General features: G+C 43.8%; 1 protein-coding gene and 1 long non-coding RNA gene across 4 annotated transcripts in view; both read right to left on the bottom strand.

Annotated features, from left to right (window-relative positions):
- Positions 1-27,663, bottom strand: part of LOC115177337 (histone-lysine N-methyltransferase 2A) — an 80,919-nt gene that overhangs the window by 34,599 nt on the left and 18,657 nt on the right. For 2 of the 3 annotated variants that reach the window (XM_029738028.1, XM_029738029.1), the window contains exons 3-15: positions 23,607-27,662; positions 23,216-23,412; positions 22,878-22,991; positions 22,478-22,640; positions 22,096-22,330; positions 21,686-21,984; positions 19,069-19,172; positions 18,507-18,752; positions 18,309-18,419; positions 17,482-17,595; positions 17,151-17,291; positions 15,472-15,682; positions 15,223-15,336 (exon numbers count right to left, since the gene is read on the bottom strand). In XM_029738028.1, coding sequence (XP_029593888.1) covers positions 15,223-15,336; positions 15,472-15,682; positions 17,151-17,291; positions 17,482-17,595; positions 18,309-18,419; positions 18,507-18,752; positions 19,069-19,172; positions 21,686-21,984; positions 22,096-22,330; positions 22,478-22,640; positions 22,878-22,991; positions 23,216-23,412; positions 23,607-27,662 — 6,105 coding nt within the window. The remainder of the gene's footprint in view (positions 1-15,222; positions 15,337-15,471; positions 15,683-17,150; positions 17,292-17,481; positions 17,596-18,308; positions 18,420-18,506; positions 18,753-19,068; positions 19,173-21,685; positions 21,985-22,095; positions 22,331-22,477; positions 22,641-22,877; positions 22,992-23,215; positions 23,413-23,606; position 27,663) is intronic. The other variant, XM_029738030.1, reaches the window with a different exon arrangement.
- Positions 3,280-6,330, bottom strand: LOC115177352 (uncharacterized). The gene is made up of 2 exons (XR_003872390.1): positions 6,004-6,330; positions 3,280-5,784 (listed from the first exon to the last, which is right to left on the bottom strand). It is a non-coding gene; the product is annotated as an uncharacterized LOC115177352 (long non-coding RNA).

Below are 27,663 nucleotides of genomic sequence, written 5' to 3'. Positions count from 1 at the left end.
ACAAAGGCAACAGAGGGGAAAGGGTAAGCGTGCCTTTCTCATTGTGGACAAACTCTTTATAGATGGACAGCTATTCCGAGACAACTCCATAACACCATGGCTGTACTTGTTTGGAAAACCTTTAAAATGTACCTTCAGGAGGTGTTTCAATTCAATATTCATCAATAATTTTAAAAAAGCAGTTTCTGGCTAAAGACAAGACTAACAAGGGAAATCCATGAACTAATAGTACAGGTAGATACCAATAAAAATTATACTACAGAGATACAAAATAAGTTAGAGGAAAAACAAAAAGAACTTGAGAAACTTATTCAAGAACGATCTAATGTAATCTTTCACAAAAATAAAGCAAACTGGATGGAATATGGAGAACATTTCCTCCTGAATCTCCAATACAGGAACGCTAACAAAAATAATTGTGGTTTCAATGGCCAAGGTAAGACAAAGAAATGTAGCGAAAAAACATCAAAGTGTAAAGAGATAGTCCCACATCTAAAACAGGGAGCTATCAGACATTGGAAGAATCAGTGTAAGGTGATACTAGAACATGCTGCATTCGGAGGAAATGCCGTTATACAAGCGTTTGCATCTTTTTCAAAAGAGCAACAACAAATCCTTTTGAGAGTAGCAGGAGAGGAAGTGTCACATATTGGTGTAAAGCCTGGGTTCGATTGATAGTGGTTCATAGAGATTACAGTTTATATGTGAAGGAAAACGTATGAGATCACATCTTACCAAACTTTTTAATAGATGCCAGGATCAAATATCAGATTCCTTGTGATGAGAAATTGGCTAAATTTGCCACAGAAAAAGTATTTTGGGTTGAATAATCTAGGCGAAAAGCCAGGGGAAGGGTTCTTAAGAGGTAACAATTTAAATTAGCTGGTCAAACACTCCTTGCAAACTCTAAAAAACATGTATTTTTTGATCTCATAAGACATTTGTGGTTTATTATGAAACAGATTAATAGAATGGACGAAAGGGTGGAGGGGTAATGAGGAATTAGCATAGGGGTTACCAAACCTAAAAGGAACTTAATTTTCTTAGTTAATGAAGATTGTGGCGCGGTGGTGATGGTGGACTCGGTGGCGAGATAAAGTCGCTGTGTTTAAGGGTAGTACATGCTAAATAAAAGATACATAAATGTTTGGGTGGATTGAAACAAATATTTAATGATTGGAGTGGATTTACCATTATCATGTTTGGTTTGTAATTAATACTTTTGAATTGCTGATTAAACTGTAGCATTGTGAATGCTAACGAAATGTACACTTTCTTTTCCAGAAGAGGGGGTTTCATTATCTCTCGTTGGAATGTCCCCGGAGACTATGTTATTGGGGAGAGCAGTTAGAGATATTCGGCAATTAACCTCTCTTGGGCAGGGGGCAGTATTTTCACGGCCGGATGAAAAACGTACCTAAATTAAACGGCCTACTACTCGGGCCCAGGAACTAGAATATGCATATTACTAGTTGGATAGAAAACACTCTGAAGTTTCTAAAACTGTTTGAATGATGTCTGTGAGTATAACAGAACTCATATGGCAGGCAAAAACCTGAGAAAAATCCAACCAGGAAGTGGGAAATCTGGTTCTTGTAGTCTATTCAAGTCATTGCCTAACTAACACAGTGACTTAGGGTTCATTTTGCACTTCCTACAGCTTGAACTAGATGTCAACAGTATTTAGAAAGTTGTTTGAGGCGTCTATGGTGAAAGAAGAGCGAACAAAGGAAGTTGGAATTTGTTGACTCAGGAAAGCACGAGTTCATCGGCGCGCATTCACGTGAGGGGTAGCTGTGTTCCAAAACGTTTTTCAAGACATTGGAATCGTCCGGTTGGAATATTATTGAAGTTCTAAGTTAAAAAGGCCCTAAAGATTGATGCTATACAATGTTTGACATGTTTGAACGAACGTAAATAACTTTTTTTGACTTTTCGTCGTGAAATTTTGGCCGCGCTTCTACATTTGGAGTAGCTTACTGAACGCGCAAACAACAAGGAGGTATTTGGACATAAATTATGGACTTTAGCAAACAAAACAACATTTATTGTGGACCTGGGATTCCTGGAAGTGCCTTCTGATGAAGATCAAAGGTAAGTGAATATTTCTAATGCCATTTATGATTTTAGATGACTCCAAAATGGCGGGTATCTGTATTGCTTAATGTCTTTTTCTGAGCGCAGTACTCAGATTATTGCAAAGTGTGCTTTCCCCGTGAAGCTTTTTTGAAATCTGTCACAGCGGTTGCATAAAGGAGATGTTCATCTATAATTCTTTGAATAACAGTTTAATATTTTATCAACGTTTATGATGAGTATTTCTGTAAATTGTAGTGCTGATTCACCGGCAGTATTGGAGGCAATATATTTTCTGAACATCAAGCGCCAATATAAAATGCTGTTTTTGGATATAAATATCAACTTCATCGAGCAAAGAATGCATGTATTGTGTAACATGATGTCCTAGGAGTGTCATATGATGAAGATCGTCAAAGGTTAGTACATAATTTTAGCTGGTTTTCTGGTTTTTGTGACACCTGTCCTTGCTAGGAAAATTGCTGTGTGGTTTTTCTTGTGTTGGAACTGTCCTAACATAATCTAACTTTATGCTTTCGCCATAAAGCCTAGCGTCCCACCTCCCCAAGAGAGATTATGGATAAAAGTATTGGAATTAGGCCATAAACAGAGTTCCCAGATAACTAAGGCCTGTTCATGTGGGTTTTTTGGACCTACAGTTTACCACACACACACACAATTTACCGGTTCTGAATATGCGTTAGTGGTGTGGATAGTGTGGGATTTATTTTGGATGGGGTCTTTTCACTTCAGTTTTAAATTGGGTATGCAGAAGGATGGAAAGGTTTAAACTATTTGGAAGGTTTGAAATGGTTTCTGATGGACAGGAAAAGTAAAGGGAGAGGAAAATATTTAATGGTGTCGAATGCCCTGTATCCTGGCTTTCTGGTGAGGCCTGATCAATCTCATTAGAAATGATCGAAACAGGTGGGATTTAACTATAAAATGAATGAGAAACACCCGTTTATATTCTACTTTACCATTGCTTTATGAGATACTATTATTTCCTTATGGAGTTATCAAGAGTTGTAATTCTAAGTTGGTTATTCTTGATTTAACATGTTTTTGAATCACGATGCGAATCATGGGTTCGAAGGGAAAATATACAAATATACTTTGTTCAGTCTGCATGTAGACTAAAAATATATATTATATAGGGATGACAGTTACTCCAAATGCATTTTGATATGTGAATTGCTGATGTTTCTTTTTTTTTCGATACAGATTTCACCAGATTGGGACTGCTGGATTGTTAGTGGGATTCTCCGATGGATTAGGGTGCCAACTCCCTGATCGGGTAACTCTTCCGAGAGGTCGCCAGTAAAATAAGGGAGTATGAACTAATGTTGAAAATGGTTTCAACAGTAACAGTATGCTATGCTCTTTGACGTTTGTCATAGAGATGGTGTTAAGAAAATTTGGAATGTAATAATTTATTTAGTATAGTCATATAGACAACACTTGTCTGGATTTCGTGAAACAGGAAGGAATTTAACTGAACTGTTGTTCTGATCTGTGCTTTTTTGAGGTTATCATGGAAGGTGACGTCAGATCGTGTCTTAATGCATGGTATGAATCATTTGGACACAAACTGTGTGTGTGAACCTCAAAACTCTCCCAAAACGGCTGAAGGAAGAGCGACAAAGGCGTTCAATGTGACAGTGACTTAACACTTCAATATGAGTCCGAGCCATTAACCTGGGTACCGGCGGCAGGAGTGCACTAGAGTCCTGAGATCGCGCATGTGGAGTGAGCGTGGAGAGAGATAACATACACATTTCTCTTCATGTTTCTGGGGTGCTGGTGGGAGGAATAGGCCAGACAGGATGGTGATAGCAGCACAGGTGAGAGACTCGTGTACGTGGAAAAATCGTACGGTCCCAAGACCCTCCCCATTATTGATTAAGGGGACCTTAAGATTCATATGTTTTGCTGCAGGCCTAATAAGAAGATACTGTTGCTATGTGTCTAAAAACTCTGCCACTATACGTTGCACAAGCTATCTATATTAGTCTTTGCGGTTAAGCCCTGGCTGTTGCGAGAGTGCGCTTGCAGGCTAGGTGTGAGTCAGACCGAAACTAGATAAAGAGAAGTAACCACTGTCTGGTTTTGACATTTTGATCTTGTGTGACCATAGATGATGCTAATAAATTCAGAGAAGCTACTGTACTAGGTTGCCTAATGGGGTTCTAAAACGGTGAGGGGTGGGGGCACTGCTAAATGTACAAGGCCTAGGGAGGCTCTAGAAAACTAATCTCTAAGTATCTACTAACATGGAGGTTGTTAGAGAACTCACTGGATGATAGCTTGGGTCAACCATGAAGGTTTTTTTTTGTTCTCTTTTGTCAGAATTTTAATGTTAAATCGCATTGATACATAGAGATTGCTGGATGATACGGTACAATTAATTGCATACAAGGCTCATAGTCTATTTTGCGATAACACCCAAGGATGAAAATGAAGGAGATGGCATTGAGACCAGCATCACATGGGTATAGAACGTAACGGATGGACGGTTGTTTCCCCAGTTTTAGTCACATCAAGGGTGGTGTGAAGTTATTAAACATGTACTTTTTCGCTCTTTCCTTTGCAAGTCAATATGTTTTTAGGTTTCGTGGAACATAAGAGTGATCATTGTTCTAGAGGAGGGACTGATGTATATTGACTAATTGATTTGAGAATGTTTTAGTATGTCTATAACTGTAGAAGTGCATTAGGAGTTGTTACTATTGTGTTATGGGTTAGATGGAATGATATATGTGCAAATGTATCTGTAGCAGGAGGCGAGGTACACATGAGGCCTGTGTTTGAGACGGAATGATTACATAGGGCTGTTAAGTGGGATGGAATGTGACTGGGGTGGAGATATGTGGGGGCTCATATATTAAGGTTGTGGTGATAGTCTCTGGGAATGATACCCCTCTATGTATATTGTTCCACGAGAAGGCTCATAGGAGAGGGAGGACAGCTAACTGTGCACAATATAGGGACTATTATGAAGTTAAACTACTGTTAAACATTACACATACCCAGATCATGGTGAGAGTAGGAGATAGTGGTGGCATTTCAGACACAAAGGTAAACTTTCAGGAAACAGGTGACTCAGTTTTGTTAGGTTGAACATTCTTCCAACTCATTAAACTCTTTCCCAATTTCTAACAGCTGGCGAACACTTGACAGATTACATGCAGTAGTTATTCTCACGGCAGTCACTGTACGGACAGTAATTGAAGGAGGCTATAGTCATGGGCCATGTTAGTAGTAGCAGGGCTTACTTTAGTAGCATTGTTGGGATATCACTTTATGAGGACTCATGCCAAAATGACTGGGTAGCTGGGAGACTGACGGGAGTACCGGGGGCTGTTATTCAAATGCCACAAATTAGTGATCTTGCCATAAGGGGGGAGTCTATGTTGTCAGGAAATGACCAATGCGTTGCAGTGTGTATATCCTCAGGTGAAAGCAGCACATGAGGAGCAGGAGATAACCGAGGGCACGGGCTGAATTCTGGAGATTGAGTGTACATCAAGATACACCAGGCGGGGGTGTTGCGACAGTGTTGGTCTGGTCTACGCACAGTACTCCTTACAGCACCTGCAGCGGTAAAGATCGTCATGTCTCTCCTCGGTGGGTTCACAGTTCTCACAGGAAGTGAGGTCCAACTGCATAATGGGTGAGCTTGAAGATGCCATGACAGAGGAAGCAGAGCTAAAGAGAGAGAGAGAGAGAGAGGGAGAGAGAGAGACTAGATTCCACTGTAGAAATGTAGATGGGTTGGGTAAGGGAGCTACTTTAAACATCATAGTTGGGTTGGGTTAGCTGCTTTATTGGTTAATGCATCATATGAAAGGATAGATGGTGGGGAAATTGTACTCTAAACAACATTTTGGAGGCATTGATGTAAAAGTCTATACAGTGCCGAGTTACCTCAAGAGGATGCAGCGTTGATTGGGGATACGCACTTGCCTATCAGGTGGCAATGGAAGAGATGGGGAACAAAGTGAAAATGACACGGCTTGGGAACACCTCTTGGAACCTGGGGCCGGAAAGGGGAAGTCTGGGCGAAAGCTAGAGGCGGCTTTTTAGGGCTTTCAATTTTGTGGAATCCAGCAGAAAAGTATCCTAGAGGCATAGAGTCAGGTGAAGAGAGAGTGGGAATTATGGTCTCAGACTTTGGTTTTTAGGCATGTATAATTATGCATAGCTTAACACATTTAAAAAAAATGCCTTCCTCACCATCTTAAATAAGCACGCCCCATTCAAGAAATTTAGAACCAGGAACAGATATAGCCCTTGGTTCTCTCCAGACCTGACTGCCCTTAACCAACACAAAAACATCCTGTGACGTTCTGCATTAGCATCGAACAGCCCCCGTGACATGCAACTTCTCAGGGAAGTTAGAAACCAATATACACAGGCAGTTAGAAAAGCCAAGGCTAGCTTTTTCAAGCAGAAATTTGCTTCCTGTAACACAAACTCAAAAAAGTTCTGGGACACTGTAAAGTCCATGGAGAATAAGAACATCTCCCAGCTGCCCAATGCACTGAGGATAGGAAACTCTGTCACCTCCGATAAATACACTATAATTGAGAATTTCAATAAGCATTTTTCTACATCTGGCCATGCTTTCCACCTGGCTACCCCTACCGCAGTCAATAGCACTGCACCCCCCACAGCTACTCGTCCAAGCCTTCCCCATTTCTCCTTCTCCCAAATCCAGTCAGCTGATGTTCTGAAAGAGCTGCAAAATCTGGACCCCTACAAATCAGCCTGGACCCTTTCTTTCTAAAAATGATCTGCCGAAATTGTTGCAACCCCTAGCCTGTTCAACCTCTCTTTCGTGTCGTCTGAGATTTCAAAAGATTGGAAAGCAGCTGCTGTTAGCCCCCTCTTCAAAGGAGGGGACACTCTTGACCCAAACTGCTACAGACCTATATCTATCCTACCCTGCCTTTCTAAGGTCTTCGAAAGCCAAGTCAACAAACAACTTACCGACCATTTCGAATCCCACCGCACCTTCTCCGCTATGCAATCTGGTTTCAGAGCTGGTCATGGGTGCACCTCAGCCACGCTCAAGGTCCTAAACGATATCGTAACCGCCATCGATAAGAAACAATACTGTGCTGCCGTATTCATTGACCTGGCCAAGGCTTTCGACTCTGTCAATCACCACATTCTCATCGGCAGACTCAATAGCCTCGGTTTCTCAAATGATTGCCTCGCCTGGTTCACCAACTACTTCTCTGATAGAGTTCAACTTGTCAAATCGGAGGGCCTGTTGTCCAGGCCTCTGTTAGTCTCTATGGGGGTGCCACAGGGTTCAATCCTTGGGCCAACTCTTTTCTCTGTATACATCAATGATGTCGCACTTGCTGCTGGTGAGTCTCTCATCCACCTCTACGCAGACGACACCATTCCGTATACTTCCGGCCCTTCTTTGGCCACTGTTAACCTGTTGGGGGTAGGGGGCAGTATTTACACGGCCGGATAAAAAACGTACCCGATTTAATCTGGTTACTACTCCTGCCCAGTAACTAGAATATGCATATAATTATTGGCTTTGGATAGAAAACACCCTAAAGTTTCTAAAACTGTTTGAATGGTGTCTGTGAGTATAACAGAACTCATATGGCAGGCAAAAACCTGAGAAGGTTTCATGCAGGAAGTGGCCTGTCTAACAAGGAGTTGTTCTTCTTGTCTCTGTTTATTGAAGAGTGGGGATCTTAGCTGTAACGTGACACTTCCTACGGCTTCCATAGGCTCTCAGAGCCCGGGAAAAAGTTGAACGATGACGAGGCAGCCTCTGGCTGAAACACATAATCGCCTTTGCCAAGTGGCCGATAAGAGGACAAAGGAATTAGGCGCGTGCCCGATTCGACCCCGTGCTGTATTTTCTTTCGGCTGTTTACCTAATTGCAGATTCCCGGTCGGAATATTATCGAATTTTTACGAGAAAAATGGCATAAAAATTGATTTGAAATAGCGGTTGACATGCTTCGAAGTACGGTAATGAAATATATAGAAATCTTTTGTCACGAAATGAGCCTTGCGCGTGACCGTTATTTACCATTGGGATAGCGTCTTGAACGCACGAACAAAACGTCGCTGTTGGAACATAACTATGGATTATTTTGGACCAAACCTACATTTGTTATTGAAGTAGAAGACCTGGGAGTGCATTCTGACGAAGAACAGGAAAGGTAATCAAACTTTTCTAATAGTAAATCTGACTTTGGTGAGTGCTAAACTTGCTGGGTATCTAAATAGCTAGCCCTGTGATGCCGGGCTATCTACTTAGAATATTGCAAAATGTGCTTTCACCGAAAAGCTATTTTAAAATCGGACATATCGAGTGCATAGAGGAGTTCTGTATCTATAATTCTTAAAATAATTGTTATGCTTTTTGTGAACGTTTATCGTGAGTAATTTAGTAAATTGTTAGTAAATTCATCGGAAGTTTGCGGGGGGTATGCTAGTTCTGAACTTCACATGCTAATGTAAAAAGCTGGTTTTTGATATAAATATGAACTTGATTGAACAAAACATGCATGTATTGTATAACATAATGTCCTAGGTGTGTCATCTGATGAAGATCATCAAAGGTTAGTGCTGCATTTAGCTGTCTTCTGGGTTTTTGTGACATTATATGCTAGCTTGAAAAATGGGTGTCTGATTATTTCTGGCTGGGTACTCTGCTGACATAATCTAATGTTTTGCTTTCGTTGTAAAGCCTTTTTGAAATCGGACAGTGTGGTTAGATTAACCTGTTTGGTATAGGGGGCAGTATTGAGAATTTTGGAAAAAATATGTTCCCATTTTTAACTGCCTCCTACACCAACTCAGAAGCTAGAATATGCATATTATTGTTCAGGTTTGGATAGAAAACACTGAATTTTCTAAAACTGTTTGAATGGTGTCTGTGAGTATAACAGAACTCCTATGGCAGGCAAAAACCTGACAAGGCTTCAAGCAGGAAGTACCCTGTCTGACAAGGAGTCGTGCGTCTTACCTCTTTTTATTGAAAAGTAAGGATCTTAGCTGTAACGTGACAATTCCCAGGGCTCCAATAGGCTCTCAGAGCCCGCGAAATAACTGAAGGTTTACGAGGGAACCTCAGGTTGAAACATATTATCGCCTTTTGTAAGTGGATGCTCGGAGGACCTTTCAATGATGCGCGTGCATGAGTCGCTTCTGAGGAGAAATTTTATTCGGCTGTTTAGGCTCAATGCATACTCCCGGTCGGAATATTATCACTTCTCTACGACATAAATGGCATAAAAATTTGTTTTAAACAGCGGTTGACATGCTTCGAAGTACGGTAATGGAATATTTAGACATTTTTGACAAGCCAACGCGCCATGCGCGGGACCGTGAGGAAGCATTCTGATAGTGTCTAGAACTCACGAACAAAACGTCGCTGTTGGAATATAACGATGGATTATTTGGGACCAAACCAACATTTGTTATTGAAGTAGAAGTCCTGGCAGTGTATTCTGATGAAGAACAAGCAAGGTAAGAACATTTTTCTTATAGGAAATGTGATTTTGGTGGAGGCTGAACTGGGTGGGTATCTAAATAGCTAGCCCTGTAATGCCGGGCTATGTACTTAGATTATTGCAAAATGTGCTTCATCCGAAAAGCTATTTTAAAATCGGACATATCGAGTGCATAGAGGGGTAATGTATCTATAATTCTTAAAATAATTGTTATGCTTTTTGTGAACGTTTATCGTGAGTAATTTAGCAAACTGTTAGTAAATTCACCGGAAGTTTGCGGTGGTTATGCTTTTTCTGAACGTCACATGCTAATGTAAAAAGCTGGTTTTTGATATAAATATGAACTTGATTGAACAGACATGCATGTATTGTATAACACAATGTCCTAGGTGTGTCATCTGATGAAGATTATAAAAGGTTAGTGCTGCATTTAGCTGTGGTTTGGGTTTATGTGACATGATATGCTAGCTTGAAAAATGGGTGTCAGATTTTTTCTGGCTGGGTACTCTGCTAACATAATCTAATGTTTTGCTTTTGTTGTAAAGCCTTTTTGAAATCGGACAGTGGGGTTAGATTAACGAGATTCTTGTCTTTAAATAGCTGTGAAATAGTCATATGTTTGAGAAATTGAAGTTATAGCATTTCTAACGATTCAAAAATCGCGCCACTGGATTGAAGTGGCTGTTACGTAGGTGGGACGAAATCGTCCCACATACCCCAGAGAGGTTAACGAGAGTCTTGTCTTTAAATAGCTGTAAAATAGTCATATGTTTGAGAAATTGAAGTAATAGCATTTCTAAGGTATTTGAAAATCACGCCACAGGATTCAACTGGCTGTTACGTAGGTGGGACGATTTCGTCCCGCCTGCCCTAGAGAGGTTAACAACCCTCCAGACGAGCTTCAATGCCATACAACTCTCCTTCCGTAGCCTCCAACTGCTCTTAAATACAAGTAAAACTAAATGCATGCTCTTCAACCGATCGCTGCCCGCACCTGCCCGCCCATCCAGCATCACTACTCTGGACGGTTCTTACTTAGAATATGTGGACAACTACAAATACCTAGGTGTCTGGTTAGACTGTAAGCTCCCCTTCCAGACTCACATCAAACATCTTCAATCTAAAGTTAAATCTAGAATTGGCTTCCTATTTCGCAACAAAGCATCCTTCACTCATGCTGCCAAACATACCCTCGTAAAACTGACCATCCTACCGATCCTCGACGATGTAATTTACAAAATAGCCTCCAATACCCTACTCAATAAACTGGATGCAGTCTATCACAGTGCCATCCGTTTTGTCACCAAAGCCCCATATACTACCCACCACTGCGACCTGTACGCTCTCGTTGGCTGGCCCTCGCTTCATACTCGTCGCCAAACCCACTGGCTCCAGGTCATCTACAAGACCCTGCTAGGTAAAGTCCCCCCTTATCTCAGCTCACTGTTCACCATAGCAGCACCCACCTGTAGCACGCGCTCCAGCAGATATATCTCTCTGGTCACCCCCAAAGCCAATTCCTCCTTTGGCCATCTCTCCTTTCAGTTCTCCACTGCCAATGACTGGAACGAACTACAACAATCTCTGAAACTGGAAACACTTATCTCCCTCACTAGCTTTAAGCACCAGCTGTCAGAGCAGCTCACAGATCACTGCACCTGTACATAGCCCATCTATAATTTAGCCCAAACAACTACCTCTTCCCCTACTGTATTTATTTATTTAGCTCCTTTGCACCCCATTATTTCTATTTCTACTTTGCACTTTCTTCCACTACAAATCTACCACTCCAGTGTTTTACTTGCAATAATGTATTTACTTTGCCACCATGGCCTTTTTTGCCTTTACCTCCCTTATCTCACCTCATTTGCTCACATTGTATATAGACTTATTTTTCTACTGTATTATTGACTGTATGTTTGTTTTACTCCATGTGTAACTCTGTGTTGTTGTATGTGTCGAACTGCTTTGCTTTATCTCGGCCAGGTCGCAATTGTAAATGAGAACTTGTTCTCAACTTGCCTACCTGGTTAAATAAAGGTGAAATAAAAATAAATAAATAAACATTGTTAAGGCTGTTGTTTTGTGTTTCTTTTCGGCTTTCCAAGTCTTGTGCTATCACTCTCTTAAGAATCAGAAGTAGAAAGTGCAAAAGCAGCTCCAGCTGAAGTGGAGAAAGCCAACAGCTTCAGCTGCTATGGCATTCTGTTGTGTGATGAGAGATGGAAATAAGAGCGTGCATATAGAACAGATGCCATAAGCCTAACTCTGAATGTTAATCATGTTTTATTTTTTATTATTATTATTGTTTGTCCATTTAAAAGTAATTTCCAAGTGTATGTAACAGTATGGAGTTAAATGTTCGATACAGGGGACTGTTAGATTCTGGGTTCTGAATTCTTAAACTTGGAACATTGTTATACTAGAGACATGATAGATCAGAAGTAATACTATAGTATCAGAGGAGTGATAGAGACTGGTTTTTATATCAGAAGTTAATGGTTATCTGTAGGAGCCAGATGGCTTTGGAATATGCTGAGTTGAGGCAATCACGATTGCTATAGGTGATACGGGTGGAGAGCTTTGGATTAGGCATCAAGGGGGTTGAGGTCAGGTCACCTTAAGGGAGAAGGAACGGTTTATTTCCCCATCACTTCGTCTTCCTGTCGAACCATAGCAGATGTAAGGGTTGGAGAGAAGGAGGAGTGCATCTAAATTGGAGTATATATGTGTGTGTGTGTGGTGTGTGTGTGATATATATATATATATATATACTGCTCAAAAAAATAAAGGGAACACTTAAACAACACAATGTAACTCCAAGTCAATCACACTTCTATGAAATCAAACTGTCCACTTAGGAAGCAACACTGATTGACAATATATTTCACATGCTGTTGTGTAAATGGAATAGATAACAGGTGGAAATTATAGGCAATTAGCAAGACACCCCCAATAAAGGAGTGGTTCAGCAGGTGGAGACCACAGACCACTTCTCAGTTCCTATGCTTCCTGGCTGATGTTTTGGTCACTTTTGAATGCTGGCGGTGCTTTCACTCTAGTGGTAGCATGAGACGGAGTCTACAACCCACACAAGTGGCTCAGGTAGTGCAGCTCATCCAGGATGGCACATCAATGCGAGCAGTGGGAAGAAGGTTTGCTGTGTCTGTCAGCGTAGTGTCCAGAGCATGGAGGTGCTACCAGGAGACAGGCCAGTACATCAGGAGACGTGAAGGAGGCCGTAGGAGGGCAACAACCCAGCAGCAGGACCGCTACCTCCACCTTTGTGCAAGGAAGAGCAGGAGGAGCACTGCCAGAGCCCTGCAAAATGACCTCCAGCAGGCCACAAATGTGCATGTGTCTGCTCAAACGGTCAGAAACAGACTCCATGAGGGTGGTATAAGGGCCCGACGTCCACAGGTGGGGGTTGTGCTTACAGCCCAACACCGTGCAGGACGTTTGGCATTTGCCAGAGAACCCCAAGATTGGCAAATTCGCCACTGGCGCCCTGTGCTCTTCACAGATGAAAGCAGGTTCACACTGAGCACGTGACAGACGTGATAGAGTCTGGAGACGCCGTGGAGAACGTTCTGCTGCCTGCAACGTCCTCCAGCATGACCGGTTTGGCGGTGGGTCAGTCATGGTGTGGGGTGGCATTTCTTTGGGGGGCCGCACAGCCCTCCATGTGCTCGCCAGAGGTAGCCTGACTGCCATTAGGTACCGAGATGAGATCCTCAGACCCCTTGTGAGACCATATGCTGGTGCGGTTGGCCCTGGGTTCCTCCTAATGCAAGACAATGCTAGACCTCATGTGGCTGGAGTCAGCAGTTCCTGCAAGAGGAAGGCATTGATGCTATGGACTGGCCCGCCCGTTCCCCAGACCTGAATCCAATTGAGCACATCTGGGACAATATCTCTCGCTCCATCCACCAACGCCACGTTGCACCACAGACTGTCCAGGAGTTGGCGGATGCTTTAGTCCAGGTCTGGGAGGAGATCCCTCAGGAGACCATCCGCCACCTCATCAGGAGCATGCCCAGGCGTTGTAGGGAGGTCATACAGGCACGTGGAGGCCACACACACTACTGAGCCTCATTCTTACTTGTTTTAAGGACATTACATCAAAGTTGGATCAGCCTGTAGTGTGGTTTTCCACTTTAATTTTGAGTGTGGCTCCAAATCCAGACCTCCATGGGTTGATAAATTGGATTTCCATTGATTATTTTTGTGTGATTTTGTTGTCAGCACATTCAACTATGTAAAGAAAAAAGTATTTAATAAGATTATTTCTTTCATTCAGATCTAGGATGTGTTGTTTAAGTGTTCCCTTTATTTTTTTGAGCAGTATATATATATATATATATATATATATATATATATATATATATATATATATATATATATATATATATATATATATATATATATATACACACACATACATACACACACACATACACACTTGTGTTGGTGGAAACAAGTTTTGTCTGAATGCAGCTGTATTGACCCTATGGGAAGAATAAACTTGTTTAAGCTTTCTTAGTATCCATTGAGTTTGACTGAGAATTAGAACCTAACAAATCACACAGGCAACTTGTGAAAACCCCAGCAGCTTCGCAGTTCTTGACACACTCAAATCTGGTGTGCCTGGTACCTACTACTAAAACCCATTCAAAGGCACTTAAATATTTTGTCTTGCCCATTCCCCCTCTGAATAGCAAAAATGCACAATCCATGTCTCAATGATTTAAAATAATCCTTTTACTTTTCTCCTCCCCTTCATCTACACTGATTGAAGGTAACAGCCATAAGGGCTCATAGCGCTCAACTGGATTCACCTGGTCAGTCTGTCAAGGAAAAAGCAGGTGCTTATAACGTTTTGTACACTCAGTGCATGTTCTCTATTGTGAAAGCAGGGATGCAAACTGTTGAGGGCCTAAAAAAGTGACATAAAGTCTTCCTACATAAACACACAACAAAAGCTACGTAAACTGCAAGAAAATGTGCCTATTTTTAGAGTGGGGTTGTCACCATACCAACACTTTACTAAGGATGTGCTACCAGACCAAGTATCATAATACAGAGTAACATGTATCCACTTCCCTTGCACTGCGAGCAGCTCCAATTATTAAACAAATGTAACAGAAACCACATCACTGTCTGCACACCCCATCTCGCCATCACGGCTAAATAGCATTTTAAAAGTGATAGAGATGTGCAGAAAGAACAGATGGAGAGAGTCCGCTGAGCAGGCTAACGGCTGGTTAGTGGGACGCAGCTGGCTGCTCACAGCTGTCACACGTGATATTGCATGATGCACTCGTTCTGATTTGACATATCTGACATCCCGATCTAAACCCTGGTATTCTATTTGTAGGACGCAGAGGGTATGGATGCATTCTGTACAGTCGGTAGTGATCACACAGGGAGGAAATCTGTTGGAGCCTCGACGTTATAACTCAATGAGTGATACACTACATCTACGCACTTTTTGTCAGATCTACATGACTCGCGTGGATGACCTTCTGTATTCTAAGATCAAAAGGCAAATGTCAGGGAAAAGTGACAAGTTTGCATCCCTGTGAAAGGTACTGCTGAGCATGGGAGCCCGTTACACAGCATAAGTTGGGCGTAACAATGGAAGACTCACCTGTTAGGTCCTCACACTTGGCATGGACCCAGTGGTTACAGGTGGCACACTGCATCATCTGACTGTCGTAGTCACTGTCCTCATAGCACTTGAAGCAGATCGGACAGTAGTTGCCTTTAGAAAATGATATCGTCAATATCCTGCCATTCCCATATGAACAGTGAAATCAAATAAATGAGCTTGTCTTTTACCATGTTTTAACATTTGTGTTTGCAGATCGACTTCCCCAAAGCGTTCACTTCATCTTACCTTGGTCGTGAAGCTTGGTGCAGTCTGGACAGAGTCCTTTATCGTGGTTCCACTCTGTGTCCCAACTCTTCCCTGGTGTAACCCCACAGCTTTTACACCTGATGCACGTCATACACACCCAGGCCTTCCTCCTCCTGTTGGGTTTGGGGTAGTTAGGCCCCAGGCATGAAGGGTGATAACAGTTCTGACATCTGCCACACTCCAGTAGAGGCTGGGAACACCAGAGAGATACAGTATTACAGTTACACATAGATTGGTGGCAACACTGATGTCACAGTTTTTTCCTGATCAGTGAAAACCAAAGATGGTGGATGTGTGCCCTCTAGGCCCTCTCCTATTCTTGCTATACACCAAGTCACTTGGCTCTGTCATATCCTCACATGGTCTCTCCTATCATTGCTACGCAGACGACACATAATTAATCTTCTCCTTTCCCCCTTCTGATAACCAGGTGGCAAATCGCATCTCTGCATGTCTGGCAGACATATCAGCGTGGATGACGGATCACCACCTCAAGCTGAACCTCGGCAAGACGGAGCTGCTCTTCCTCCCGGGGAAGGACTGCCCGTTCCATGATCTCGCCATCACGGTTGACAACTCCATTGTGTCCTCCTCCCAGAGTGCTAAGAGCCTTGGCGTGACCCTGGACAACACCCTGTCGTTCTCCGCTAACATCAAGGCGGTGACCCGATCTTGTAGGTTCATGCTCTACAACATTCGCAGAGTACGACCCTGCCTTACACAGTAAGCGGCACAGGTCTTAATCCAGGCACTTGTCTCCCGTCTGGATTACAGCAACTCGCTGTTGGCGGGGCTCCCTGCCTGTGCCATTAAACCCCTACAACTCATCCAGAACGCCGCAGCCCGTCTGGTGTTCAACCTTCCCAAGTTCTCTCACGTCACCCCGCTCCTCCGCTCTCTCCACTGGCTTCCAGTTGAAGCTTGCATCTGCTACAAGACCATGGTGCTTACCTACGGAGCTGTGAGGGGAACGGCACCTCCATACCTTCAGGCTCTGATCTGTCCCTACACCCAAACAAGGGCACTGCGGTCATCCACCTCTGGCCTGCTGGCCCCCCTACCTCTGCGGAAGCACAGTTCTCGCTCAGCCCAGTAAAAACTGTTCGCTGCTCTGGCACCCCAATGGTGGAACAAGCTCCCTCACGACGCCAGGACAGCGGAGTCAATCACCACCTTCCGGAGACACCTGAAACCCCACCTCTTTAAGGAATACCTGGGATAGGATAAAGTAATCCTTCTAACCCACCCCCCCCCCAAAAAAAAATATATATAGATGTACTATTGTAAAATGGTTGTTCCACTGGATATCATAAGGTGAATGCACCAATTTGTAAGTCGCTCTGGATAAGAGCGTCTGCTAAATGACGTAAATGTAAATGTATGAAGATTGTTAACGGCCTGAGTGTGAATTATTGAACAAAATGTCAGTTCTGGTCTAATAAAGTAAGCCCCTCTCCCATAGGCATCAATGCAATATCAGCTAGATCTGGTCTACTTAGTTCATTGAAGCATAAAAAAAAAACAGTGAGTGGGGTGTCTCACTTACTCTTCAGTCTCTGGGTTAACTACAGACCCTGGATATAGCCTAAAAACTAGTGACCAGGTGGTTCAGTCCTCAGGTGAGACTGGAGTGACTGGGGCCTTGTGTGGACCCATACCTTGGAGTGCTTGTTTTTTCTGCCACATATATGGCAGCACTTGCAGCGGCGACAGCACCAGTTCTCCTCAGAGGGACGCTCCGTTGGCTCAAGGCAAAACCGGTGGAAGGGCTCACAGCACACCTGGCAGTACAGCATTTGCTAGAATAGGAACAGACAACAGTCTGCAGGTTTAAGACTTTCCAATGTGGATTCAAAAGATCCATCATGGCCATACATTGACAAAAACATCCTATATGTCAAAACATCCTATAGCAAATAGCAGTGTTGAAAACAAAGACATTCCTCCAATGGGACATTGTAATAACAGAGCCATGTTGTGAGCCTTTACCTCTTGTTGTCCTTTACTGGCACACAGCAGGCAGACACAGGGGGGCATGATGGGCACAGAGGTCAGGATACTCAGGCCTCCCATCATCCACACATTCTGGAGGTCACAGTCCTCCTGCATGGCAGACAGGGGAGGCTTAGACACAGCTTTCACCTCTCATATCGAGGCCACAGGACAGAGTCATACACAGGAGTGGGACATACAGAGATGGGAAATAGCCTTTTGGACTTTTGATGTAGAAGAGCACTGACATCCAGTGGATAGATAAGTGTATTACAGAACTAAACCAAAGCCAAAAACTGATGATGATAATGGCTAATTTTGTTAACCCGAAATGACAACGACAAAGTTCCAGTTTAACAAAGTTTACTATACCGTATGAACACACTACAAGGTAGCCATTGCACTCTCGGCTAGGTCCATCAACGAACAGACGTCCTGCGCAGGCGCACTCTTGACTGAGTGATAGCCCCGTAATAACAGAAATATAGGGATACTTAAAACATGAACTTAACAAATTTAAGCATGGTTATAAACTGCGTAGTTTGGGTCCTGGATGCTGATGGGCTGAAACAGCATTCATGCCGTGTATTTAGCATACAATATATCACAGGTATGACGCAAAACAACTTATTTACTGTGATATTTATGTTGGTAACGGTTTATAATAGCAATAAGGCACCTCAGGGATTTCTGGTATATTGGCCATTAAAACTGGGTGGTTCAAGCCCTGAATGCTGAATGGCTGACAGCCATATACCACGGGTATAAATGGTAAATGAGATCTCTAAAACCACAGCTACAAGAGTCAAGGAAAAGCATCTGACCTTGAAGTCCACGCCGATCTTGTGCGTAGGCTCGGACGGCTCCCTCTCCCTCTGGTCAAATCCATTGGCCAGGGCGGCCAGGACGCTGGGTGGCGTCTGTTCCAGAGGATTCTGGGAAAAATAAGACGAAGCATAAAAACGGGCTCGTCCCCACCCCACCTCCACCAACATTCTTCCCCTCTCACCCTCTACCCTCACCCTGGCCCTTGGCCACCCCGGGGTGGCCCCAGTGTGGGATAGCAGGCGCCAGGGGTGGGGAGACCCTTGGTCCTCGGGGTAGGAGGAGGATAGCTCCAGGTCTGACTGTGAGTGTGGGGGGGACTGTGTCATCTGCAGCAGTAGCTGCTCCGCCGACAGCCCCTCTGACTCTCTCTCTCCATGGTGGTCATCGTGCAGCCAGCTGTAGACACCACCGCTCCATGGGCCTGTCCGCTTCTGCTGTGCCTGTGAAGGGTGGGACTGCTGAGGCCAAAGCAAAAGAGCACCAGCGTTATCTGCCACGAGCACCTATAAGCAAGCAGCAGCTTAACTCGGAATGAGAGGAGAGAGAAGGAAGAGAGGACAGGGAATCCCACCATAAGGTGCAGCAGAGAGAAGACGAAGTGAGTGGAAAGATAGAGAGATTGGAGAGAGAGAGAGGGGGGGGGGGAGTGGGTTGTGCAGATCCTTTGTGTTATACACCTAGGCGACCCAGAAACTGTCAATTCATGCACCGCCTGCTCAGTGGCATCAGAGCAGCAGCCCTGTTGTGATTCTTTACCTTGTCAGTTTTACGGCGACCAGGAGGGACTCGGTGGTGCAGCCTGCGATGTCTCACACTGTCGTCTGATAGGTCTCCCAGGAATCCATCCAGAGAGACAAAGTCTGAAGACGAAAAGGAACCATTGCAGCGGTCATTAGACATACAGCGTTAATACTTCAGAGTTAACGCATTACCTTACAGCTTTGACCGGGATCTTCTAGAACAGTGGTTCCCAATCTTTTTGTAGTCCCGTACCCCTTCAAACATTCAACCTCCAGCTGCGTACCCTCTCTAGCACCAGGGTCAGCGCACTCTCAAATGTTGCCACTATTGTAAGCCTGCCACACACACACTACACCAGGTCGCAATTGTAAATGAGAACTTGTTCTCAACTTGCCTACCTGGTTAAATAAAGGTGAAATAAAAATAAATAAATAAAAATACATGTATTAATGAGTGTGAGTTTTGGTCCCATAAGAGCTCTTATAGGACCATGGCACGAATAATAATAATCAATGCTTTTGCTCTTTATTTAACCATCTTACATATAAAACCTTCTTTGTTCATCGAAAATTGTGAATAACTCACCACAAGTTAATGAGAAGGGTGTGCTTGAAAGGATGCACATAACTCTGCAATGTTGGGTTGTATTGGAGAGAGTCTCAGTCTTAAATCATTTTCCAAAGTCTCTGCCTGTATTTAGTTCATGCTAGTGAGGGCCGAGAATCCACTCTCACATATGTACGTGGTTGCAAAGGGCATCAGTGTCTTAACAGCGTGGTTTGCCAAGGCAGGATACTCTGAGCGCAGCCCAATCCAGAAATCTGGCAGTGGCTTCTGATTAAATTCAATTTATACAGAACCGCTTGTTACAATTTCGATTTCTCTTGTTCAGATATTGGTAAGTGGACTGGAGGCAGGGCATGAAAGGGATAACAAATCCAGTTTTTTGTGTCATCAGTTTCGGGAAAGTACCTTCGTAATTGCACACCCAACTCACTCAGGTGCTTCACTATATCACATTTGACATTGTCCGTAAGCTTGAGTTCATTTGCACACAAAAAATCATACAATGATGGAAAGACCTGTGTGTTGTCCTTGTTAATGCAGACAGAGAAGAGCTCCAACTTCTTTATCATAGCCTCAATTTTGTCCCGCACATTGAATATAGTTGCGGAGAGTCCCTGTAATCCTAGATTCAGATCATTCAGGCGAGAAAAAAACATTTCCCAGATAGGCCAGTCGTGTGCGAAACTCGTCATCATGCAAAATTATGGGGAGTAAAGAAAACATTAAGCACGTGTCAATACTTTGCCCCTTGATAACCAGTGCACTTCTGTATGTTGTAGAAACTGTAGTGTGCAAAACGTCTTTCAAGCTGTCAGGCATTCCCATGGCAGCAAGAGCCTCTCGGTGGATGCTGCAGTGTACCCAAGTGGCGTACACTGCCGAGAGCAACTGCTTGCACGCGCGTTACCACTCCACTATGTTTCCCTGTCATGGCTTTTGCGCCATCAGTACAGATACCAACACATCTTGACCACCAAAGTCCATTTGATGTCACAAAGCTGTCCAGTACTTAAATATCCTCTCCTGTTGTTCTGGTTTGCAGAAGGGGATGTCTTCCTTAATTGACCCCCCATAAACGTAATGGACATATACCAGGAGTTGTGCCAGGCCCGCCATATCTGTTGACACCACATCATCCAGCTGTAACGCATAGAAATCACTGGCTTGTATGCGAAGCAGTAATTGTTTCAAAACATGTCCTACCATGTCACTGATGCGTTGTGAAACAGTGTTGTTTTTTGGGCCTTTTCCCACAGCATTGTCCCAACCATATCCACGGCAGCAGGAAGAATGAAGTCCTCCACAATAGTATGGGGCTTGCCCGTCCTAGCCACTCGGTAGCTCACCATGTAAGATGCTTCTAGCCCCTTCTTATTAATGGTATCTGTTGATTTTATACATGTCTTACTACTCGAAAGTCATCTTAATTCTCTCTCAAAAAACTCCCATGGCTTATTTTTCAAATTGGCATGTCCTGTTTCTAAATGTCTGCGCTAGAGTGAAGGTTTCATCGAGTTGTGAGATAGTACTTTTGCACATAACACACTGTGGCTGAGGAAAGGCACAACTCCCAATATAAGTGAACCCCAAATCAATGTAGTTCTCATCATATTTGCGCCTTTCGATGGTCCAATGTCCCTGTCTGTTGTTCGGTGCTTTCCCGGGTTAGGGGGCAGTAGCTCTTCGGCTGCATCAGATTTACAACTGTCAGTGCCCATGCTAGCTTACTGATGCTAGCATTGGATGTGCTCGTGGAAGCAACACAATTTGTGTAGTCAACAGGTGCAGGTGTAGTACTGCTGGTAGTAGCAGTACTACCAGTAGAGCTGGTACGTGTCTCTATGGACGCATGCCTTACTAAAATTGACTGTTTGAAAATGTGAAAAAGGAAGAAAAAAAATGTGAATCACATTTTTATTTGGCTGACGGCATTGCGCCTGACGGCATTGCGCGTGTCCCAGTTTGGGAATATCTGTTTGGGAATATATGTTCCAGAAGATCTGACAATATTAAATAGAATAAAATCCCTTTCTATGATCACTTCCCAATAATGTTACATTACTACCTTGGATGCGTGGGCCGGGGCCTCTCCTCCGGCCAGGGGAGGCAGAGTTGGAGCCCACAGTGATCTCCAGGTCAGAGTCATAGTCCAGCAGGTCAAAGTAGGAGCGCGGCTTCACACAGCGCCGCGGCTGCTTCCTCACAGATGGGCTCTGGCTGTCCCCCACCTCCATCCCATCAACTTCCTCATTGCTAGACTGAACCACGCTGAGGCAGTGCCGCCTGCGCTTCCCAGGACCTCTAGGGAACTTGCCACTCAAACGACGTGCTTTTCTGTCTTCAATCTGATCGCATCTTTTATATCTTTTGGAGAGAGAAAAAAATGGGTCATTTAGTTGTCTATTCAATCTATATAATTCAGTAGCATATATGCGAGTTGGTCACCTTTGCAATTCTGATGAGCAGTACACTTACACGCAGCACTGTCGCTTCGTATTGGGCCCTCCAAACTTGGGTTTGTCCAGGCAGTTCATGCACTCGCCACAGTCCTCCTCGTGGTTGCAGCCCTTGCAGATCCCACACCTCCGAGAGCGGAGCCCAAATGATCCAAGGCTCTTTTGTTTAGCAAAACCTGCTCCTGACTTCCTGACCTTGGTAACCTTTTGGTCCAGCAGCCCAGGGCTGTCTGGCCCAGAGGGAGACCGACCACCTTCAATAGATAAGGTATATAATTATGATATCTTTCATAGGAAAGTCAAAGAAAGTTGTGTGGAAATACCAGAACGCATAATTTCACTTAAAAATGTTTTTTGAGAGATTTGCATTGATAATCAGTTTTGAAAGCTTGAGGCTCTACCTTGGTTCTTTCCAGAGGGGGATATGCCAGTTCTCTCATGCAGTGGCAGAGCACTGAGTCTGGGGATCATGTCATCGGGCACCAGCGCCCGAGGCTGGCCCAGCACCACAGCTGCTGCACGGCACACATGCTTGATGCGTGGACCCCCCGCTCTGCGGAACTCCTGTTAACGAGGAAAGAGGGGGGACAGGGAGGGATACTGTTATGACACATTCATTCATCACATTGCAAAATATTTTTATGACCAGAAAAGGTGGGTCTTAGCGAGGAAGAAACAACATACTGATACTTTATTAAGTAAGAGACAAAGCAACATTCAGACACATTGAATAGCGAGAGACACTGAACATAAAACACGCAGAGAACAGCACAGACCAGGATTGTGTTCATATGCCCATACCTGTGACAGGGGTGGGTCAGTCATGTTTGAGGCAGCAGGCTCAAGCTGCTCTTTCGGTTTCCTCCTTTGTCTCTTCCCTGCTGCATCTCTGGAGCCAGCAGGCCCTAATAGAAGCTGCAGGTAACATGTTTCATCACTATGGGCTTACACAGGAAGCTCTCCAGAGATATCACAATATTGGTGTTAATGAATATCATCCTATTTAATGACAATGAAGGGAAACAAAGCATATTCTGTATCAGAAAAAAGTCCCATCATGCATGTTGTTTACTGCAAAAAATAACTGTCTGCATGGCAATTTTGAAGTGTATTCTTTTTATGAGTGGGACAATTAATACCCCTGAGGACTTCAGTTGTTTCTGCTGGTCGATCTTGTTGAGCTGGACCTTGGCTTTCTTGAGCAGATTGAACATCCTCTTATTGGCCCCTGTGAAGCGAACTCTCTGGGTGGCTCCTTTCTCCTCAGCAGCAGCAGCACGGTCAGCCTCAGCGATCATGTTCAGATGCAGTTCCTGTGGCTCAAGCTTTCCTGCTTCTGGGACAGAGAAAGACAAAAAAGTATGTCACTACTTTCCAGGGTAGTTTAAGCAGTAAAAACATACTCAGAGACATTATACCAAGTAATATAAAAAATAAACAAAAATACCAGGTTTACATAATGCACAGTTTTTTTATCAAGCAAGCCAATGTTAAACAACTATCAGCATTAATTGATCAATATTTGCTTACCTGCAATAACATTTTCAGCATTTGTTTTGTCTTCCTCTGTCAACTCCTCATGCTCTCCATATTGGAATGTTAAGAACTTTGAGTTCATAGTCCGAACACACACAGAGACTTTTCGCACAACCCCAGGACTATCAAGATCCTCAATCTTGAGTTTGGATTTGCCTTGCTTTGATTTGGGTTTGCTTGGAGCTGTGATTGTAGGACGTTTCTTTAGACAGATGCTCTTGACTTCATCATCCAGACCTTCCGCTAGCATATGAACAGAAGATTGAAGAGTATTGCAAACACCATCTGTCATCACATTTTTTCTTCTCTTTTTGGGAAGTCCTGGTTGCAGCTTCTTCAGTCGCTTGTATATATTTAGGTGAGATGTTTGCTTGTTGAACTTGCAGGGCCTTTTCTTTTTCTGAACCTCCTGGGGATCGGTTGATGGGTCAGAAGCAATTTGGAATTCTTTGGATAAAAGTAAAGTCTCATACTCGCTCTGTAGAGTTTTGTCCAGTGTATATACCTCCTCACCAGACTCTCCTGGCACATGCCACTTGAAACTGGGATTCCTCAAAAGGGACTTCCTCTTTCCAGACTGCTTTCCGTAGGATAAGCCGTCACTCACGTCAGTGGTTTCCTGTTCGAGTTCCTGAGTTGAGAACAAATCCACATCTAACTGCGCCTCATTCAGAAATTCTTCCTCGTCGATAGGCAGATCAGGAGTAAGCTCTCTACTTGTGCCATCTTCTCGTTTCCTTCCAGTGCGTGGGTATAAGCCGAATTGTTGGCCTTTCTTCGGGGAGTTTCTACGGGGCAAAACGGACATGCCAGCATCATCCATAAACCTCTGTGGAGTCTTGATCACCCGTGAGGACCGGACACTGACAACAGGCATGATGAAGTGCTTTATGTTTTTAAGGTACTTTGATTTACCATGCTGGTCATCAAAAGCATCAGACTGTGGTTCATCATCCACAGTGTCTTGTATATCCTGCTCCTCCAAAATTTGCTGGGCGAGATCCATTTCTACCTGCTTAGATAGAGTTTTAGGCCTGGCTCTTGGTCTTTTGGTACCAAGGAACTGAAGGCTTGAATTGGGGACCTTTTTCCTTCTGTACTTGGTCTTGAGGATGCCAATGAGTTTAGAGCTTGCCGGTGTGGAAGCAGCCTCTGGGGAGGAAACTTCCTTTAGGTCTACCTCTTCAACAGTTTCAGGAACCTTACTTTCAGGTGATTTACTCTCAACACTCTTTCTCCCTCTTGGCCTCTGCCTTTGTTTCTGCCTCTGTCCAATCAAGGCTCTTCGCTTCTTTTTGCCATGTTTGAACAGACTTCTATGACGCCGTGGTTCTGTCTTTTCAATAACAGGGGGCTCCAACAGCAGCACCTTTCCACTCTCTATTGGCTGGGTCTCTGGCTCCACCTTTACCGTTGGTTGAGTGTCAGCCAAAGTCACAGGTTCAGATCGGGCTAATTCTATGTTTGGAGTTTCAGATGACGTTGGCGTCTTTGACTTCTTTCTAATTGAAAGGCTCAAATTTCTTCTCCTTCTAGATTTAGAGACTACAGACAATGTGGAGATCTCTTCTGTCTGTGGTTCAAATGAAGCCATCTCTGTGATTGGAGTTTCAGATGATGTTGGTGTCTTTGACTTCTTTCTTATTGAAAGGCTAGAAGTTCTTCTCCTAGGTTTAGAGACAACGGACAATGTGGAGACCTCCTCAGTCTGTGGTTCAAATGGGGCCATCTCTGTGATTGGAGTTTCAGATGATGTTGGCGTCTTTGAATTATTTCTTATTGAAAGGCTAGAAGTTCTTCTCCTAGGTTTAGAGACAACAGACAATGTGGAGACCTCCTCTGTCTGCTGTTCAGATGGGGCCATCTCTGTGTTTGGAGTTTCAGATGGTGTCTTTCTTGACTTCTTTCTAATTGAAAGGCTAGAAGTTCTTCTCCTAGGTTTAGATAAAACAGACAATGTGGAGACCTCCTCTGTCTGCTGTTCAAATGGGGCCATCTCTGTGATTGGAGTTTCAGATGATGTTGGTGTCTTTGACTTATTTCTTATTGAAAGGCTAGAAGTTCTTCTCCTAGGTTTAGAGACAACGGACAATGTGGAGAACTCCTCTGTCTGCTGTTCAGATGGGGCTAACTCTGTGTTTGGAGATTCAGTGGGTTCAGGTAACATCTGTGTCTTCCCTGGCCTCTTTCTAACTGAAACACATGAACTTCTTCTCCTTCTAGGTTTAGAGACAGACAATGTCGAAACCTCAGTCTTCAAAACCTCATTGATCTGTGGTTCTGCTTCACTGGCTGGAACATCAGATGGATGTTCCACATTTGGACTTGATTGAAGCTTGTGTTTGTGGGTTGTCCAGGGTTTATGACTTCCACGCTTCTTCCGTGGTGTAGACATCTTTGCCAGTCTTCTCCTCCTTGCTTTGGGAGTTGGCACAGCGTTTGTGTCTGATAAAAAAACATTTTCTTCCAGAATTGCACTTGAAACTTTTGTGTTTACCGGTATCTTTTTTTCTTCAGGCACAGGACTAGTTTGATGGATCAAGAATGATGGTTTTGAGCGTTTAGGTTTACCGGGTGAGGAGACCTTTTTTATCTGAAGGGGTGGAACAACCTTTCCCACAGTATCACCACAGTCAGTTTGAGTGGCTTCGTCTGGATGTGGTTGCGTTACCTGTCCCACTTCAACATGAAGAGAGGACTTTTCCTCAAGAGACGAAGTCTCCTTAGACTTCTTCTTGGAAGACTTCACATTATGTGTGTGCTCAGCATCTCTGGAAGTGGTAAAACTCGTGGCCTCTTTCTCTTCGGGGTTCTCTACACTCTTGATCACACTTGGTTCAAAAAGAGAGGCTTTGTCTAATTCAGTGGTACTCCGCTGCTTCTCTGTTCCTTTGACAGTATTTCCAGAGCCCTGCACTTGGGTGTCCTTTCTTTTCCCCTTAACCAATGTAAGTGTCCACACAAACTTGCTTCGTTTCTTCTTACGAGAGGAGCCCTTACTGTCAGACTGAGATGAGCCTTCCAATTTGGGGTTTCTGATTTTAATCAGCTTAAAACTTGGAATCCCGATTATGTCATCGTCATTTTTAAAAGCCAGACCGTCATTGGATTCAACAATTGGCTTTTCAGGTTCTGTGGCTAATGGAACATGGATTTCTGTGACCATCTTCTCTTCTTGATGTGCCTTGCTTTGTTTACGCCTACTCTTTCTGGATGGTGGTTTGGCTTCCTCTATTCTAGAAACCTCTAACAAAGACTCTGCCAGACATACTTTGTCATTGCTCTGGTTTTTTGATTCTGTTACAAGGCCTTCATGTGTTTCGGAGGGTGGATTAGTAGTTCTACTTCTCCGGATCACCAGTTTATTGACTTCAGTGCTTACCTCTGTGGTTCTTTCTTTCCGTTTGAATTTGTTAATGTCCGTTTTTGGCTCCACATTTCCACATTCCAGTGCAATGTCCTGTTTGCCTGTTGATTTTATACACCCCTCAGATTTTTGGTCATCAACCTCCCCAACTTTGGCCCCACTTTGAACACAGGGTTCAGTGATCTTGGAGGCAGATCTACCACGCCTCCTTGCCAGTATGGCTCCTCCGCCTCCCTCATCCTCAGTGCCATTCAGATGCTGTGCCTCATCAGCTTGTGTCTCGGTCTTTAATTTGACATGGGCACTGGACATCGGGTCACCTTTGACGTCATTAGCTTTTGATTGAAAATGTAATCCTTTTACCTTCAGCTTCTCCACAGATTTTAGATGTCCTCCCTTTTCCTTTCTCACCGTCTTCTTGGCCACCAACTTGATGGTAATCCGTGGTGTTAAAGCTGCCCCGTTTCTCACAGGACGCCTATCCTTTGCTGGATTTGAGTGCTTGTTTTTTGAACCCTTCCTACTATCCTTGGAAGGCACTGCATCTGGAGGAATTGCACTGTGGACCTCTTGTGAAGATGGTGCATCTTCTTCAGGAGTTGGAGACTCCTCTGTCTCCTTTGGGGTGACTACAAGGGGTGGCTTCTCTCGTATCCTTTTTGATTTTGTTTTGACAGGATCCCC

Source organism: Salmo trutta, chromosome 37 (genome assembly GCF_901001165.1).
Source record: "Salmo trutta chromosome 37, fSalTru1.1, whole genome shotgun sequence".
NCBI classification, from domain to species: domain Eukaryota; kingdom Metazoa; phylum Chordata; class Actinopteri; order Salmoniformes; family Salmonidae; genus Salmo; species Salmo trutta.
This window is presented reverse-complemented; position numbering and strand designations above follow the sequence as displayed.